General features: G+C 27.5%; 1 protein-coding gene and 1 long non-coding RNA gene across 3 annotated transcripts in view; one reads left to right on the forward strand and one right to left on the reverse strand.

Annotated features, from left to right (window-relative positions):
* LOC107451261 (fatty acyl-CoA reductase 1) overlaps positions 1 to 6813 on the reverse strand; it is a 69180-nt gene extending 62367 nt beyond the window's left edge. For both annotated transcript variants that reach the window (XM_087167948.1, XM_087167947.1), the window contains exons 1-2: positions 6187 to 6813; positions 1392 to 1508 (exon numbers count right to left, since the gene is read on the reverse strand). In XM_087167948.1, coding sequence (XP_087024074.1) covers positions 1392 to 1508; positions 6187 to 6285 — 216 coding nt within the window. In that variant the 5' untranslated portion in view covers positions 6286 to 6813. The remainder of the gene's footprint in view (positions 1 to 1391; positions 1509 to 6186) is intronic.
* A 5997-nt stretch (positions 6814 to 12810) lies between these two features.
* LOC147807196 (uncharacterized) lies at positions 12811 to 16060 on the forward strand. The gene is made up of 2 exons (XR_015435548.1): positions 12811 to 13027; positions 15207 to 16060. It is a non-coding gene; the product is annotated as an uncharacterized LOC147807196 (long non-coding RNA).
* Positions 16061 to 20435: the final 4375 nt, after the last annotated feature.

The raw sequence follows: 20435 nt of genomic DNA on the forward strand, positions 1-20435 counted from the left end.
CGACAGATTTAACGCGCATCAGTCACCATTTACTTCACGGGGAGTCTCCAACCGCACTGGGATCAAACTCACAAACTCTTGGACATTGACCCAGTGCCTTACTTACCAGGTTATTCTTGCCCATTGGAACAAACTACAATAAGTTTGAATTTTATTAGTTTAAGGCGAATAAATACTCTAAAAAGAAACTTTAGCTAGAAAATAGTTTATTATCCTTGCCACCACTGAAACTATGTGCTGCTGCGGTAAATCAACTGCATTGAATTTTCCATCTCATTATACGACAGTATATTTAAAGATACAATTTAAAATAATTGTTATTCATACATCCATAATCCATTTTTCATCATCAAAGAGAAATTCAAAGGATTCAATTTCATCAATAAAAAATTTCATTCAAACAATCTTCCCATCTCTATTTCCGCTATGATTATTGAGGATAAATGTCATCTCATGATGATGATTGTCATCACATTAAACAGAAACATCATAAATTACAAACGATTTGATTGGTTCAAGCGTTAGTTGATTTTAATTATAAGCAATTTTTTCTTAGAGGAGAGAAGCGGTTGCTGATATTTCGGGTAACTGCGATTCCTACATTACACAAGTATTTTCCAGCAATTTTTCGTCGAGAATGAGGATACGATTGCGCATTCGATTGACTTGCCGGTTTCGTTGCCAATAATTTTCGTGTGATATGCCTATTAATGAAAGAGCGGTTATTATAAAAGGAAACAAAAACAGTGAAAATATTGCTCTGAAAGGTTTTTCTTCATCGAAATCGTAACTAATCTATTTCTTTCCAAATTTCAATGTATATGTTAAAGATTTATAATTCATTTTATGTAAAAAAAAAAGTGGTATAGGTACTATTAATTATACTTTTCTATTGAATTTCTTTTTAAATTTAAATAAAATAGAAGCAACTATAAATATTTTATAGAAGATTCATTTAAAAGTACTTAATATTTTTGCACACCTCAATGGCTCCCATTCAAATTTATTTGGTGATTTTGGAGTGTTTTATTAGTACAGAACAATTAATATATAAATTTCATTTTCCAAAATACCTCGATTTCCTTTAATCAGCATTTTTCTTTTAAATGTTGTATATTTTTGATTAACACCCTCTCAATAATGTTTAAATACATCTAAATAATACAATTTTTATTGATTGATCCCTACCTGCTTATGGAAACCATTGGAGTATTTATTAGTTCCAGTCAATTAAAACTATCATCGAATAAAATTCTGATGCACACATTTTATACGGATGATGAGATTTTCAAATAAATAAGGCTTATAAAAAATTTATAACTAGAAAAATATTTTACATCATTGGTTTATTTGAAACATCTATGAATTTAAACAAGTCAAGAAATTTCTACCTTTTTCTGCAATATTATCTTCTTTCTTTCAGCTGGCAATACCCCCTTTTTTGGTCTGAGTAAAATGAAGATACGTTTGATTTGAGGCAAATTTTGGAGAAGAATTCCCAACAAAACCTAAAAGAAAAACGATCAAGTTATATTCAAAATGAGCGAAGCTTTGGGATTAATAGCTATAATTCTTTAACTGTAGTCCTCAACAAGTGTTTCGTGGGAGGATCACAGTTTAGGACTTTTACAAAAGTTAGAACTTTTTTTCTTCTCTAGCCAGCAATGACTTATTAAACTACATCGATTTCCGATCAATAATTCTTAATTTATTTAATATTTTGATTATTTATATGAAATTAGTCAAGTAAAAGTTTCAAAAAACATTTTCTTTTCATCTACAATATATTTAAGAAATTATGAAAAGGATAAGAATTTATAAGAAATTAAATCAATGTTTCTCATCAGAATTTTCAATTCAAAATAAAATTACCAAATTTTAGAATAAAGAATTATGTTTCTTTGCCAATCATTCATAACAGTTATAACAGTTTTTTTTCAAATACCATAATTCAGCTTAATTTGTAGATTTTTTTTTAAATTTATGTATATACCAAGAACAGACTCTGTAGCCCGTCCAGATCAGTGAACTTAAATGTCTGGCCTAAAACATATATTAAAATATAGTATTAACGAAACAGTTGAGAATATTTTATTTTTCACGCTAAATATTTTCAAAATAATTTGTTGTCTTTCTTTTCTTAATACATTCACAGCTGCTAATAAGCTTTATATATAGAATCGGGTACCGCCTCAAAAGCTTTATCACTTTTGGAAGTTGAAGAAAATTATGAAACACTGTTTTATTTGAAGCTTTTTGATTAGCTTATTCATTTTATACTCATTCATTAGATTTTGAAGTGCCCCAGAAGAGTGGTTGGCAAATTGTGGTTATCGAATCCTATGTGAAATTTCAAGGATTCGAGAGTAACTTGCATTGGGATGAAATTCGGGTGAAATATGTTGCGAAGCAGTGGTTTCTGCCCCTAGATTAATCTTTTGTTCAACTTGTCTGATAAAAATGTCTGGTAAAATGACCGTTTGTATAATAATGACACTTCTTGTAAAAAAAAAGAAGCTATTTTTTGGATTAATAAAATAAAATATAGGGTATTTCAACTATTCATTTAGTATTTTTTAAATTCATATGGTAACGGGTTATCGGAAACTCTAGTTTTTAAAATTATAGTGTTTATAACCACAAATTTTGTAAATACATTCCTGAAAAGTTAACCAAATGAATAGTTTTTTTGCCATGCTCTAAGGTACCATGATAAAATTACCAAATTTTAAATCATTTTCCAAAGTTTACCACACTTTCTGAATTTATTACACATTATAAGACCATATTTTACAGTGAACTCTAACAAATTGATTACGAAAGCGCTTTGGTAAAAACTGCCGAGTGTTTTAGGCTCCCACGGAGTCAGAAACACGGAAAATGTTAACATATTCTGATACTTTTTTTTTACCATACATTTCTTATATGGACGGTTAAATACGATGGTGGGTATAAATATGTGCGGAAAGTACCATTAAATAAAGGGATTTAACAATTGATAGAAAGTTCGGAATTATTATTTGTTGAACTTGAAGTAAAAGGGACCCTGCGGCCCACTGGAATACAACTAACGAGTTGACGTGCTGAAAGAGTAATTTTTGGAAATGAACGACCTAACGCATTTAATTTTCAAAATTCCGATTTGTTCCAAAATTATTGATATTGCAAATGTTCCCTTTTTTTTTCAAAATATTTCTCTTTACTCACTTTATTTTCGACCCTGAGGTAGAAGTTTCAGATAGAAAAATTTCTGCTGATGTAAACTTAATTGCGTAAATCCGCATCTCAACGATCAAGTAATTGCATATCAAAATGGGATAATTTTCCAAAGATTTTTTTTTCATATCTTCATCTGATATTTTAAAATATAAAGAACACATTTTCCGGCAGAAATACGACACAAAAACTAAATTTAGAACAACTGAGTATTCCAAGTATATACAAACTCGGAGCGTCCGAAAAAAGAAATAATCACTTCAATACTATGATCTCAGATGAGAACCTCTAGATTTCCATCAGGACTTGTTTGCTTTTTTAGGATAGATGATGAATATTTGCTTTTAATGATAACTATTTGCCCAGTGTCAAAAATATTTATTTCTCGAGATTTTTATTTTATATACACTTGCTTGTGTTGATGAGGAAAGTAATGAATAACAAAAACAAATTAAAACAGAGTAGAGGTAGACATTAGATGTTGACAGATATAACAACTTTACATTTATCTCGTAATTTTCAAAAACATAAAATACCTTATTGAAAGGGATAAAAAGGATAAAATCGTTTCATATCTGAATTAATATAAGGGCATAAAAGGCTATCATAATATATCGTTATATATCGTTAAGTGATTGATATCTGTCGTTAACGAGTAAAATTACACTTCACTTATTTCTTCATATCGTATCACATATTTTGTTTCCTCAAATCCAGATTATTTTCTTTCGATTATTAACAAAATTCTGTTACATACAATTATAATAAGTATATATTAGGAAAATGTTCTTTTTTGTGGAAAATATCGACTTTTAGAACATATTAACAAAATGTACTTGCGTGAAATTATAATCATTATCCGAGATAATTAATCGGATAATTATTAATGTTTAAAATTGTACTAAAAAATATCACATGAATCGCTCACCATACACGACGAAATGTAAATACAGAATTGAGACTAAACGTGCTGAAGGAATCATTCTTATTTATGAATTTAATATTTTTTCAGACAAAATTTTAATATGTTCGAAAGTTATTGTAATTTAATGAATTTTTCGTGATTTTTCCCTTCTTTTTTTTGCTTTAAATAAAGACTATCTATTTATTGTTTTAATTTTTTTTTCTTAGTTTTATCAATAAAATCTTCTAAAATTTCAGCATGCATTTATTTTTTTTAACGGCAAAAATATTACAAAAATATTTTCGACTATGATGAAACTTTCTAAGCAGTGAAATGCACCGTTTTTATTACGAAACAAGTGAATTTTACACTACTCTTTGAAACTATTTCCAGAACCCTTGTCAGAAACGAAGTATGAAAAAAATATAGTAATAGTATAAGGGCAAATTAAAATTTCTTAATATAACTCCCATGACATTTCTAAATATTTGGGGCAGCTGCGGTGCATGTGATTTTCAAAGACATTTTTGAATACTTTGGAAATCTCTGAAACTGAATAGGCGTTAACACTATTCAGTTTCGTACTTTTGAAAATAAAAATAAAACGTTTTCTCAATTGAACAGAAACAGGCTATTAAATGAAGTTCACTCAGATTTTAGGAAATATTTTTGCTCAGTTAAAATTAGTTTCTGATATAATTTTTTGCTGTGTTGGAGCTAAAATACAATTATTAAGAATACATGGTAAGGAAACAGGGTTTAATCCTTGCTTTTTTAAGGAATATTCTGTCAAATTTTGATTTAAAAAAAAAGCTTTTTTTTTCCCTATTTAAGTTTTAACCTGAGACTCCAAACGACTTCCTTATTGGAAATTATATAAAATATGGCGGTAATTATTAATGGTGGTAATTATAGGAGAGTCTGCATGTTTCAATCAATATTCAATTCAATTCAATCAATGCTAAATTATCAGCACATTTTTCTATTCAATTTTAATATTTAGTCAATATTGATTTTATGCGGTAGATTTTATATTATTCGATTTCATACCAATAAATTTTATGATATGTAATCTGATTGCACAACATGTAGATATTAGTAAGTTACAAACCAGAGAATTTGTTTAATGAGTATCTCCTTTGCAAGTCATATACTGAACTTGGCTTTACATAATAATGTTTCAACAAGACAGTAAAATATTACTGACTGACCAATTCATGTTATGTCTTACTGTTCTTTGATCTCTATGATTCTTTATCAAATCATCTTTATTACTTGTATTTTTACTCTATAAGAAAAATATAAATTCAAAGAAAAAATATTGCTCAATAAATGATAAGACGATATTAGCAATAAAAAAGAATATCATGCTTGAAAATTTATGATGCAAAACGGAAGATTAATTATAAAAAAAAAGAGAAGTGGTTGAAACTTATCAACATCTGTAAAATATGGTGTTCTGGTGGCTTTCGAGTTAAAGTGTTGACGAATTGAATGTACTAGTAAATATATAATATTGAAATGATATAATAAACATTGATGAATACAAAATCTTGAAATGATATGATAAATATTGATAAATATATAATATAATAACTTTGAAATGAAAAAGCATGCATTTAAATGGTTCAAGGTGTTTACAAAAACAGGATGTTTTTTTATATAAACGTAAGTTAAGAGTAACTAATAGGGAAAACTATAATTAAATGAATCAAAGATAGCATTAAAAATGATATAATACTACTGTGAATGCCACTAATAGACGGTTAGTTTAAAACATATTCATATAAAACATATATATATATATATATATATATATATATATATATATATATATATATATATATATATATATATATATATATATATATATATATATATATATATATATATATATATATATATATATATATATATATATATATATATATATATATATATATATATATATATATATATATATATATATATATATATATATATATATATAAGAAAAGATGCACAAATATAGTGTATAATACACACATAATATCGCTAAAATTAATAGAATCTAAAATTGTAATTACCGATCCAAGAAATCCACTCACTCCAGTGACAAACAAAGATTTTTCATCATAAAACTCGGACACACGTTTGTACTCTTTCTTTTTATCTTCCACACTCATATTCTTTTAGTCAAAATAAATAGATATACGTAGATGAATATTCGTTCACAAATACCAGCCTAGTTTTTCTTGAATGTATCTTTAATTTTTCAGAAAGAATTTCGAGATTTCTTTTCCTTTTTTTTTTCTTAAAATAAAGACTATCTATTTATTGTCTTTAAATTAAATTTCTTTCCTAAATTTGGATAAAAAAGTTTCTGGGATTTCTGTAAATATTATTGAATTTTAACAGCAAAACATGTTTCGAAAATATATTTGACAAAGACAAAGCTTTTTTAATGCTGTGAAATGTACCGTTTCTGATTAAGAAACAAGTGTAACTTTCAATTTTACACACTACCCTTTAAAACTATTAATAAAATTAAAATACTATAAAAAATTGACAAAGATTAAAGAAGTTCGTTTGACAATGTTTGAAAATCTGAACGAGTCTTAGAAGCTGAAATACAATTGTTAAAAAAAAACTTTAAGCTTGCTATGGCGATGAAACAGTTTTTTTCCTCCCTTTTTTGACTAACGCATTTTTCTAAAGATTTGCTTTTTTTCCTCATTTAAGTTTTAATTTGCGATCCCAAACGACTTCCTTATTGAAGGGGATATAACGGATAAATATATATTAATATTGGTAATTATAGTTTTTTTTATATGCTTTTTTTTCTTTTTAAATCTTATACTATAATACGAGGAATGGTTGCCAAGTCGAAAATCGCCCCAGAATTAATAAACTCCGGTAAACTTGGGGGTCTGGGGTTTTTGGCCACGAGGAATCGATTGGCGCCGGTTTTGAAGCGCTACGGTCGAGCAGTTCGGAGTTACAGATAGGATATTTTCAAACTTTATTAGTTCGCCATAATGGCTATAGATACTTTTCTCCACTCTTATAAATGTATGCTAATGCGAACCTTACAATTGAAATATTAATTTTCGACAACTTAAACCAATAATATACGAAGGAATTAATAATTTAATTGTAAGGTTCGCATTAGTTTACATTTATCAAAGTGGAGAAAAGTTTAACTTTTGTGTTAAAATCACCGTCAACAAAGTCCGACATTTCAACATTCGTCAGATTTCAAGCTACATTTTCAACATGCAGAACGCACCTCTACATGAAATTCTTCAAGGAGCCGGAATTTTGGAACAACAAGCGATCAACTCAATTCTACCCGCAAATGGACAACTAGAAGATACCGTCATTGTCAGAATGCTTCTCCATTACGCCGAACAAGCTTACCCGACCGTCAAAGTTGCCGTACTTCACCCTGAATTTGTCGCACGCTTCTACGTTACAACAGCGGATGGCGCTTATGAAGGAATGGCTCTTCTCAACGATATCAGCGACCAGAACAAGGCTTCCAACTATCTATACGGCGTTCTTCAACAAGGATTCGACGTGCTACTCATTCCCATTCACAAGAGAGCTCAAATGGATAGAGGCGAGCACTGGATGCTAGGAATTTACGAAGCAAGCTATGGAGAACGTCAACTATTAGTCTGCGATCCAGTCGACAACCCGCTGCCCATCGATGCTGTTTTGAGAAAAATACTGCGACACGTTTTGAATACCGTTGTTACGAATGAAAAGCTGAAAGGATGCATCGTGAAACCTCGCAACGCTTACAACCACCAAGATGACGCGTCTTCCTGCGGAGTTTACATCGTCTTTTATGCTCGACAATACCTCTCTCATCGACGCCTTTTCCTGGACAAGAATTTTCAAGAAGCGGATGAACGGAAGCAAATTTACGAATTCGTTGTGAACAGTATCTTTAATTGTATAATTTTTTGTTATCAATTACATTTTATTTCCTATGACTTTCCAAACTTTACCTTTGTATAGACCCTTTCCAAACTTTGTTTAGATAGTTTACAATGGTGCACTTTAACCGGTTATCTTTTCACCAATGGCTTCACAAATTTTCTTATGGCATGTATTGTTTTGATAAATCACAAATGAAAATTTAAATCTTCGAGTTAGCTTCGATACCTGTTTTCTCCGAGTGGAGCTCGGTCACCCGCTGGTAGTATTAAATCATCAACATATTTTACTGTTCAATTTAAATATTCAGTCAGTGTTAAATTTAACCGGTAGATTTTATGTAATTAGATAAATACATATTATGGTTTTTAACTTTATTAAACAACATGTAGATATTAGTAAGCTAAAAACTAGAGAAGTTATCCGATGAGTGTCTCTCTTAAATGTTACATATTAAGCTCGGATTTATAGAAAACTGTCTCAACAGGACATTACAAAATTTTTGACAGACAAAGTATTGAATTTCTATAATTTATAATTATATTTTTTTCTATAAAAATTAAAATTCAAAGAAACAATATTGAATGAATGATAAGACGGTAGTAGCAATGAAAAAGAGGATCATATTTGAAAATTTAAGATACAAAGCAGAGGATTATTTAAAAAAATTAAAGAAATTTTGAATATTATAAACATCTATAAAATATGGTGCTCTCGTGTCTGTCTAGTAAACGTACTAGACTAAGTTACATATTGAATGTATTGATAAATATATAATATTGAAATAATATAATAAATATTGATAAATATATCGTATCTAAACATTGAAATGAAAAGGCTTGCTATTAAATAGTTCAAACACACTATTACACGAAATAAGGCTAGAATAACTACCACCGAGATAGGTGCGAACATAAGGCTAATTTAAAATACTTTTAATTAGATGATGATAAGGAGTTTATAAAAACAAGGTGTTTTCGAAATGAACATCATTTCAAGTATCTAATAGGAAAGACTGTATTGAAATGAATCAAATGTGATAGTAAAAATTACATAATACTAATATGAATGCCACCGAGAAAGGTGATAAAAGACGGTTGGTTTAAACCATAGTTAATATAAATAAATATGCATCTATATATATAAAAATTAATGTCTGTCCCTTTATGTGTGGATGTGTGTGGAAAAATTTTTCAAACTGTTGTTAAAAACGTTCCTTTTTTTAATATTGTTCATTATTTTATGTGTGAAAGTTGGAAATTACAGAAATTTTTCGAACATTGACTCTCGGACTAAGACATCATTTTCGAGTACTTATGTAAGGAAAGGATAAACGAAAACAGAATATCTAGAAAAACGTTAAGAACAATAGCCTTTAGACATAATTCCGTAAAGGATATTTATTTAGAATTATTTTATGAAGAAATGGTCTAAAAATAGCAGTGCTTGGAGTTTAAATGTACTTTTAACATATTATGTAACTAATTATTAAGTAACTTTCGGCTATTGAGAATGAAGAAACAAGGAAACAAAACTCCCCATTACAAACCGATCAACAATTATTATTATGATAGGCGTAATTAAGATCATTAATTAGTTAAAATTACTAATTATCAGGATTTAAAGTTTGATTTAAAGAAGGAAAATTAAACAATGGATTGTCCTAAAAAAATAACAGAACAAGAACAAAAAGAGAAAAGAATTTTTTACCGTTAATATCACAAAACTGTTATATTTTATGTTTTCTTTTCAGCAAATATTCGAAATATTTTAAATTTTTGTGTGTTTTTTACAAGTATTTGAGTACGAAGGAAAAATATCACAATTTTTATTTTTTAAAGAAAGGAATATTAGCAAACGAATAATACACGTACCCATACAATTAAAAAAAGTTTTTTTAAAGATACTGAAATATTTCACTGAAATACTCTAGAAAAATATTTTTCATGGTATAATATTTTTTAAATAATAATATTACAGTATTTTTTTATTAATATTCGGTGAAAAAAAAGATATTTATTTCAATGAAGTTATAAATTTAAAATCAATCATATGCATTAGAAATAAATAGAGATATTTTTTTCTGTTTCGTGAGAAAAAATTTCACTGAAATACTGTAGAAAATTATTTCATCGCGTAATACTTTTTTAAAAATAACTCTTTAATAGTATTCGGTGTAAAGGATTATTATTAGAGAGTTTTTGCATTACATTTGCGTTACGTTAACGGCATTCGAATTTCAAAGAACCTGCTCAAACTTTTGTGTAACAAATAACGTATGTCTTTATATATATCTCTTCCATTGTGTTTGGAAAAAGATGAATGTTTAAAGCGATTTCTCAAAAGTCACAAATTTTAATTTATGTACTGATTTGTATGCTGTTTGTGTTTTTCTTTATTTTAATTATATTTTCCTAATACATATTAAATTTGTTGAAATTGGTAATATATGGTGGCATAAGCGAGAATGAGTTAGAGGACATGCTTTTATGCAGTTTCGGCAATAAACTACTCGAAATTTACCAGAGTGAAACTATTATTTATGGAGATATAGAAGGAAGACATATAAGGAAAAATACATATGGAAGTAACGTAGAGAAGAATACATATGGCTGATACATAAGAAAGAATATGCTTTAAAATTAAATTATTTTACTTTCACTACAGTTCTTTTTTCGTATTTTACTATTTACTTATGTATTCTATCATTTGCGACGAATATTAGAATGAAAAATAAAAAATATTCGTTTGTATTAAGACTAATTGATGATTATGTAATGTGTTCTGTAGTAATAAATACAATCTTAAATATTAAAGATGGTTTTTAGAAAATCCTTTTATTCACTAGCTTGATCTATGATTTTTTAAACTAAAGCAAATAGATGCTAGAACATACTAATTACGGAATGGAACTTAGTACTAGTTACTTACTAAAACAAGATAAATGAACTATTCACTAAAATGCACTAAAAAATATAAAAAAATAAAACCTAAAACGGAGAAATAGTAAAACTAATAGAAAAATGGTACTATTAAGATTAAGACAAACGTAAAAAAATTGCCATGCAGCCAATAGTATTAATTTCTTGCGAAAATTGTAATACAATTATTAACTTCAATGAGGCAGAATTAAATTTGGTACTATGTACAAATTGAAATAAAAATAGTTGTATAGTAAAAAGAGAAATTAAAGGAGAACTGGTAGTAATTCATTTAAAAGAAATGAAAAAAAATTCTTTATTATTGACGCCAATGATACTTAATTAATTTTGGTAATAGGTTCTAATTGATATAGAAAATGAAACATACATTAAAAAAAGAATTTAATGGATAAATGGCATTAATGCGTGTAGGAGATATGGTAAGATCTTTATATTTTTATTAACCCCAATGAGGCACAATTCGATTTGTTAAAGGGCACTACTGGTATTATCGTAATTGGTTCAATTTAAATAGATTCCAAACATAATAATAAGGGTAAAAAAAATATTATACTAATATATTTTATATCTATTAAAACTTTCACCAAGCTTGTGATGCCACAACTGGCATTACATATTTATTTCCTATCTTTTAAAATATCTTTCATTACTTAGGCTTTTTTTTAATTAATAGAATTATATTTAAAATAAATCAAAGACTTAATCTTTTAAAACGAACATAAAATATTTATTTCTTCTCTTCTAGATCATTGTAACGGATACTTTTTATTTCATTATTATGCAGACTTATTAATTCACTGTCGCCTCTAATCGAAAACAAAAAACTATTTATAACTTTTTAGTCTAAATTTCCAACGGCTAAATGTTTTGGTTGCATGGTTGTAATAATTCTCATAAATTTGTAGGCGACTCGAGATCGCCAAGGTATTCTTTTAAACCCATATTGATATGCTAGTTAGCTTTGTTTTGGCTATGATATATTATGATAAATCGCCAAATTATGGATCTCCTCCCCATACTTTCTACGTCCGTTGGGAATAATTATATTCACTTGGAATTCAAAATTTGTGGTGACTAGGAGTCCCCTTTGGGGCGCTCCTGTCCCAGCCATCCTAACGGTTTAAAAATATATGCAATCGTAACGAAATGCTAACAAACAAAAACTTCTTAATGTGGAAGTTATATTTCCTTGATCCCTTCAAGGGATTTGTTTTTTGATAATTGGGAATTATCATGATGATTTGAATTGATGGCCATTCTCTAAAATCTTTAAGAAATATTGCTTAATAAATTGGATTTTCGTATTCACGATTCATATTAATTTCCTGGAGACTTTCATTTTGTTTCATCCATTTACTTTTATTAACGGCAGATATGAACAATAATGAATTAAGATGAATTTCACTATACGAATATTGGCGGCTAAGGACCAAACCTCCCCCACATAGCTTGTGCAGTTTAAATATAGTGTTACACATTGTAACACTAATTTTTTAAGGCACAATGCACTATTTGTTCTGATAATTTTTACTGATAAGACTTTGAACTTTTCACACTCTTTACTGATAAGACTTTGAACTTTTCACACTCTACAATTTGTTCTGATAATTTTCACTGACAAGACTTTGAACTTTTCACACTCTTCAATTTGTTCTGATAATGTTTTTGGATAAGACAGATTTCAATGACTTTGGGTCAGGATTCTAGGAGGAGATAGCCGAATTCCAACTCGAGAGGGCAGAGACACCTATATCGAGAATTGGGGAAGGAAGTATTAGAATGATGGCAACGACAGTGAAGCGTCCCTTTCAAGTAATTTGATACGACAGTTGATGGTTTGATGCGGTGAGGAGCGGAGGCTTCAGGTGGGTTGACACGATCAAAGTAAGCGCGCGCATTCACCAGTAGGGAAATATTTTTGGGGAAATGTGACGATTTAGAAGAAGTTGTTTTTGTTTACAGGGAATATGTTTATTTTGAATGTTTCTTTCAAGAAATTTGGACGTACTAATAGGATTTGAAAACTTCTCTATATTATCGGGTAAGTGAGAATTTCTTCATTTATAATCAACTATATGTGCTTTTAAAATGAATATTACGTTTTCTATTTTAAATACTACTAATTATATCACATACTAATATACGTTGTACTAATGTATATATGATATTTTTGTGTATTTAATAGATTATTAGAAGTATTTCTGAACTGAATGATCTGAAATAACCACAAAATATATATTCCATCCCTAATAGTTCATTCATTCCCGATCTGTTTGTGTATTAGTAATTTTTATTAAAGTTTATAAAATATTTAGTTGAACTTTTTTTCAGCTCTTTCATTTTATAGTATAATTTATTGCTTAACTTTTATTACTGTGTAGATATTAATACAGATTATTATCTGTCAAAATTTTATATAAGTAATTGTTGTTTTTGGTTACTTTCTGTCTATATTTAATTAAAGAAAAAATGCATATAGAGAAAATTGTGTGTCATGATAAATGTGGAATTTTAAAAACATGGAGATCCATATGTCTCATTTAGGAATTAGATTAGTTGTTAATTCTATATTAAAATTCAGTTATTTTAAATTTTTATGCATCTCTAGCTTAATATTAAGATCTTTTTATATTGGTTTGATCTTTATACAAATTTGCTTGAGAGTTTTAAAATGTCTTGTTTGTTTGACTTTATCATTTTTGCCAAATGTCTTATTTGACCACATACACTCTAGCTTACTTGACACTAAAATTGTTTCATACAGAGAATATCTTATTTCCAAGTATAATAATTAAAAATTATTTTCATGAGTTATCTTGATGAACTATAGAAAGTTTTGTTGTTGAATAAAAATGTTTCATATTTCTTTAATCAACCTCATTTTGGACTGTTTGTGATGCTTTATGCTATGATTCAGTTATTAAATTGAAATCCCATGGACTTGCTTTTATTTCTATTAACTTATGTAATAGAATAGTAATTTTTTTTTGTTCAAAGTTACATTATTTGCTCTAAAAAAGAGCAAAAAAAAATTTCTTTTCCTCTTTCTGGAAACATACGATATGCAAAATCTTAAATAATTTGATTAAAATGTGCTAGTTTTACAAACATAGATACAATACTTAATTTATAATATACAGTGTGTTCTCTAAATACCACTTTTGATATGTATTCTTATAATCCTTATCAAAAAGGAAAACAAAAAGTGTGTATGTTACAATTAGTATAAAAGTATGGGGAAAACATATGCACTATTGAAATCTGACTATTTACAGTTAAAAAATGTAAATGTAATTAACATCAAAACAGGTTTAATTGGGTGTTGAAACTTGAAGATGTGTTTTTTATACAGTCAAATGTGTCTTGTTGTATATTTCTTTTTTCTTCCAGAAAAGTGATTTGTCATTTTTCTGTGTTTATTTTTTCCTTCCTTAAATACTAATTTTTTGATAAGGTATTTGAAAAGACATATTAAGAGCAAACCTCGTGAAATACCACATATATAGCCTATGTCTCATTGTGCTCATCAAATTCAAGTTTTGTCAAAGTAAATTGAAGCTTTTAATCTATGCATTTTATAAATATTGTTTTAATATTAATGAAGAGTTGATACTAATTTTGTTACTTGATTGTTCAAAATATACAAATACTTCATTCTCCTCAAAAATATACAAATTGGAAGTAACAGTCAGCACAATTCAAGTGCTCATTAATAGGCAGTTTATTTTTGAGTAGTAGGAAGTTATTTCTTTTCAAATTTAGTAAAGGAGTAACTTTGTGTATTGTGAGTATAGTTTAAGTTTATTTATTATTTTTTCTAAATGAATATTCAATAAAGACAGTTTAATTTTATGTGGTGTAGACCATTTTGAAACACTACTACTATTACTTTTAAACAATTTTACTGAAATATATTAAAAAATTCAGAATTTTTTTATGTTTGAAGTTGTGTTAGAATTTTGTGAAAATTTTAAGGGGGAGTAGTCGAAATTGTATTCGGAAAAAATTTGATATTATTAGTTGATTGTATTAGGAAAAGTTGATGGCGTAGCAAATGTTAATCACTAATTTCGTAGAAGACACAAAAAAATCGAATGATAATAATGTAATGTAGCAGTATAAAAAAATTAAATCAATTGTAAAGAAAAGATTTATGAACCTTTTATTTATTTGTTTTTTTTTTTTTTTTTTTTGAATAATGTATTTTTTATCTCTTACAGGTTGACAGAATTTATTCTTCATCTCCTCTTCTGCATTTAAAATAGCCTGTATTATGTCACAGCCGGAAATAATTACAAGCCTTCATTTTCTAAAAACCATAAACAGAAGTAGAAAGAGCAGTAGTGAAAGTGTTCAGAGATAAATGTTTTGACCTTAGGGAGCTTTCATAATCATTTATAAATTTTTATCTTAATTTACTTAATTACCTTAATTAATCTTAATCTTATCAGGACTTTTATAATCTTAATTATGTATTACTTATTTTTGTTCTAAAAACTTTTGGGGGTTATTGTGGTAGCAATTTTTAAAAAAAAAAAAAATCTTGTACTGGATCTTTTATTGGGTTAATAACATTTTACTATGGCCTATTCAAAACTGTTATACAAAAGTTTTTAAATATATTTTCTAAACATTAAATCTGAGGAAATTTGCTATTATATATTCTTTGTAGATTAAAATTCAAATTATATTTTTATTATTAAACAGTTCAAGATTCTTTCTTTAAATTTAAACTTCTTCTAATTGTTTTATATTGTAAAATTTTAATGTTGATACTGCATAATGTATATGCATGTTACATAAAATATTTATAAATCGTTGGGACAGTTTTCTTCAATCTTTTTGTTCTTATTCTCTTCTTTTTAAGTACTAGAAATTAGTCAAAATAGTTTATGGGTGAGAGCTTATAAATTTCTTCATTCATAGTTTCAGTGTATTCCATTAAAATTATTTCCTTAAACTAATATGTTTAATTTACTATAAAAATTATTTCATTCAATATATTGTTCTTTCCCATTTCAAATGATTTGTAATCCAATGATGTTTTTACCAATAAAATTTTTTAAACTAAGAACTATTGCTTGTATGTGCAAAAAAATAAAATTAGATTTCAGTGGAGTTGTATAATAAATTTTATAAATAGTATATTTTTCTGTATTAGATGTAAGAGGCTTCAGCATGCAAAATTTATAGAAATCAATACTTTTCTTGATGTAAAAGTTACTCTATAAATAACAATAATAAACGATATAGAAATCAAATAGCAAATGCCTAAAGTTATTGAATATCAAATAATGTTTCTAGAACTTTCTGGAAGCTTTTTCTCAAGTTGCTAAAGTTTCTCATCAAATATCACTGAAATCCAAATTTATTTACATTTATTGAAACAGTCTTTTCGTTTTAACTATTTCAATTCATAATTTAAAATCAACAAATCCAATGGATTACCAGTAGGACCAGGTTTTACTTTTGATATATGACGAGGGATGTCAGAGAAGAATGATGAAAAGTTAAGGTTTATTTATGTATAGTTTATTTTTCTAAAAAAAAAATTTTTTTAACCCCTATATCTATTTACAATATCAGCTGTTAAAAAATTTGGCTTTAAAAGAGCATGATATAGCGTAAGCTTTTTTATAAGGAGTTTGATAATAATTATTACAAAATAATAGCTTGCATAAGGAATGCAAATTGAAAAATTTGAGTAAATTAACATTCTTTAATGATGGTAACAAGTGGTATATATATATAACACAATAAAAAACAAAAAAGATTACGAGAATAATAAAGAAAATTAAGAAAAAATAATAGCTTTATTTGCTACACAAAAGTTGCTAGTACATAGAATTAATAAATTGCATCAAAAATACAGAGAGAAAAATATAATAAAAATTCATGAAAAAAGAAGCTATTAAATAAATAAAAAATTTAATACGTAAAAAAAAAACATTTTTATTAAAAAGAATAAATTAAAAAGCTGGAAAACAAAAACAATGAAAAAATGTAATATATATTTTTGTTTTCCGACTTTTTAAATTTTTTTTTAAATAAAAACGATTTTTTAAACATTTAAAACTATTTTAACCCAATTAATTTGAATAATTAAACCAGTAAAGGTATAAGGAGATTAATGGAAACTCTTTCAGTGCTTCAAAAGCAATCAAACTGGTTTTGATATTCTAATTTTTGCATACATTTTTTTAAATTTTGAATAAAATTATAATAGCCACCAAGGTAGACCATTTATTGGAGAAAGAAAAGACATACAGATGGAAAAATACACATGCTAATACCAACAAAAGATAATTCGACTCCTGTGCCCTTTGCATTCTAAGTGTGAAACCCGCATCAGAAACTAAATAAGAAAGAAATATGGAAAAACTACTAGCACTTGGGTGCTTTATTTACTTCGCACAACAGCTGCACAATGGGCTACTGGCGACGGTCTGGGAAACATTCCTAAGGATGATCCGTACACATACCATCGAAATTTTGATCCTCCGCAGAGGGAATGGCTCCCCTGCTTTAGTAGCCCGACGATCTGCTCGCGAAGTCGAGCACTTTACAGTAGAACAGTTTAACGAAGACCAATACCGCTTACCCTTGGTCCCTACGCAGGCTGCTCAAAGTGGTCAGTCCACCCGTTTGATGACCGCAGCCAGTGATGCTTGATTGTGGTATTCTACTGGAAAGTGTGTCTTTACGATCAGTCCACAGCGGGACTACTAGCACAAGTATTGTACAGAATATAATGGAAATGGTTCCTCAGAGATCGCTAGCACAATATTCAAAATTTCGCTTTATGTGACCCTCCAAATTCACCTGCTATTTTGCATACAGTGAGAATGGGCTTGAGAAATAATTATTTTGAATTTTTTCTGTGATTAACTTGATTGTAACCGCGAACGTGAAGTTAGGATCGAGCTTTCTCACCCCACGAAACTGGAAAAATTCTATTTAACGCATCTTTGAAATTGACCCTTATCATTTTTAGAATCCTCTTTGAAAAATACGTCATGGATAACAATCAATTACCGATACCCACAATTGGCACAATTATCGCTGTTTGAATCAAAGTAGAAATTAAAGTTGAACACCCATCAAAGTAAATTACGTCACATCAAAGTAAGAGACAATTACAAATACAGGCAACTTTTTATATATTTATTTAATTTCAAAAGCAATAATTTTCCTCTTTTCATTAATATAATCACAGGGTTGGTTAAACTACCTATATCAATGTCTAATAAAATATGATTTTATTTTTTAAACTTCATTAAATAATTTTAAAATTCGAATGAATTTTAAGAACACAGAGACCGAGATTATTTATTTGATATATCATACTCTCAACAACAGTGCGTGACTTTTTTTCCCTTCGCATTTTCCCTTTTCCCTAAAATTTCGCGGTTCCCATTTTTGTTTTATTTACTTTTATGACTTACTTTGATTGCGCGCGCCTACTTTGATCAAAGTACTTTGATCGTGTCAACCCGCCTTTCGGCCTGCCGTTGTTCTCTCTGAGAGTGTGGTGAAAATGTGCACGTAGATAAAAAATTTATATAGTATTGAGGATCCATTTTGATCCGAAAATTTTGTAGCTGAATTAATGAATCAATATGAGTAATCTTTTATATCTGCATAAGTGCTTATAAATTTTGAGATATAAATTTTTTTAATGTACTAATGACCTCAAGAATGATGATGTTAGAATAAATATGTGTAAGTAATTCTTATTTTGTCGTTTTCTTAGGATTATGATTCTCTTTTATTTCAGCCTAATTAAGTAATATCTAAATTTAATGATTTTTTATTTCCAGAGATTTTTCATAGCTCTGTACTACCATTATATTTGTTAGTTTAACCACCACGTGTGGTAGTAAGATTAATCAAGTTAATTGTTAGGTTGTTTAGGATGATTGTATCCTGTATTAATATTTAATTCTATTAATACGGCTAATTTGATTATGTTTTAATTTTTAATAGTATTAATTTCTCATTGTTAATATCATATTCTACTTCAACACCATAAACTTTAATTTATTACATCACCATAAGCTTTAATATATATGGTGCCGTCGCGTGGTTTCGAATCTGGTGTTAAGAGTAAATATTTTTTTTAGAAGAATCTTTGGAAACTTTGGCTTTAAAATTACTTCATGGCTGAAATATTTTCAAATTTTTAAAACTCAGTGCCTTGTGCAAAAAAAAGATATGTTATAATAATTAATCTGAATATTGTATCTCGCTCTCTCTCAAACAAAATTTTATAATTGGTGATATCAACATAATATTTAAACTTATTTAAAATTCATTATATATAATGTAAAAAATATTTTTTTGTCAAAAATATCTATATGAAGAAATTATTTGATTTTAATACACACTGAATTCTGGTAAATGAATGTATTATAAAATGTTTATACTCATATATACATATATATACAAAACTTTTGAACTATTTGATTGAATATGGTGATATTTTAATGATCATATATACCTATTGGATATACGAATTTATACTATTTGGTTTTAATAATTATTATATTGATGTATTTATCATTCTTTTTTTTTAATGCAATATATATCATTTTTGATATACAATTTAAGTCTGCATATATCATTTAATTTGTATTTTAATGAAGCATATATAATTTTAATTAGTATTAATCAATATTTTAATCAATATTTTGATAGGATATTTTGTAATCTGTATATATATGCTAGGTAATAACATTCTTGTTACAAAATTTAGAATGAAATTAAAATATCATCAAATAGAAAACTAAAAATTTTAGTATTATTGAATAAGCAGTGTATTTTATATGTATTTTCAATTAATGAGTAGTATATGGGTATAGTTTTCGGTATATCAGTAGGATGTTCAAAACTGTATGCTATTTATTGATTGTTGATATATTAATGATATTTTAAGGTAGATGTTAATTCGGTAAATTTTCTGTGATTTAAAAATACACTATGGCGAAATCTGCATATTCCTTAGCGAATTCGCTGCAAATTTTAGGGGTAGCAAACAGGAAAATTTAAATTTTTTTCTTAACAATTTAGAGCAAATTGCCATTTTAGAAAAATGGGATGAGAATAAAAAATGTTTAATTCTTAAACTCAATTTAGCAGAAGAGGCCTTAAGAATTGTAAGTGAAGCTACTACTGAAGATGCCAATGATTTTGAAAAAATAGTAAAAATACTTAAAGATAAATTCCTAAAAAAACCAAACTACGCGGAGCTTCAAAATAAATTTAATTCACTCATGCAAGGTCCAAATCAAAGTATAAAACATTTAATAGAAGAGGTCGATAAGACAACAAATGAGTACTTAAAAATAAATAATAAAAGTAGTGAGGAAACTTTAAATTTGGCTAAAAAAATGAAGGCTCAAAAATTGTTAGACAGTATGAAACCCGATATTCGACTTGAAGTCATGAAA

The sequence above is a fragment of the Parasteatoda tepidariorum genome, chromosome 7, assembly GCF_982258835.1.
Source record: "Parasteatoda tepidariorum strain Cologne lab strain chromosome 7, Ptep-v5.0, whole genome shotgun sequence".
NCBI classification, from domain to species: Eukaryota; Metazoa; Arthropoda; class Arachnida; order Araneae; family Theridiidae; genus Parasteatoda; species Parasteatoda tepidariorum.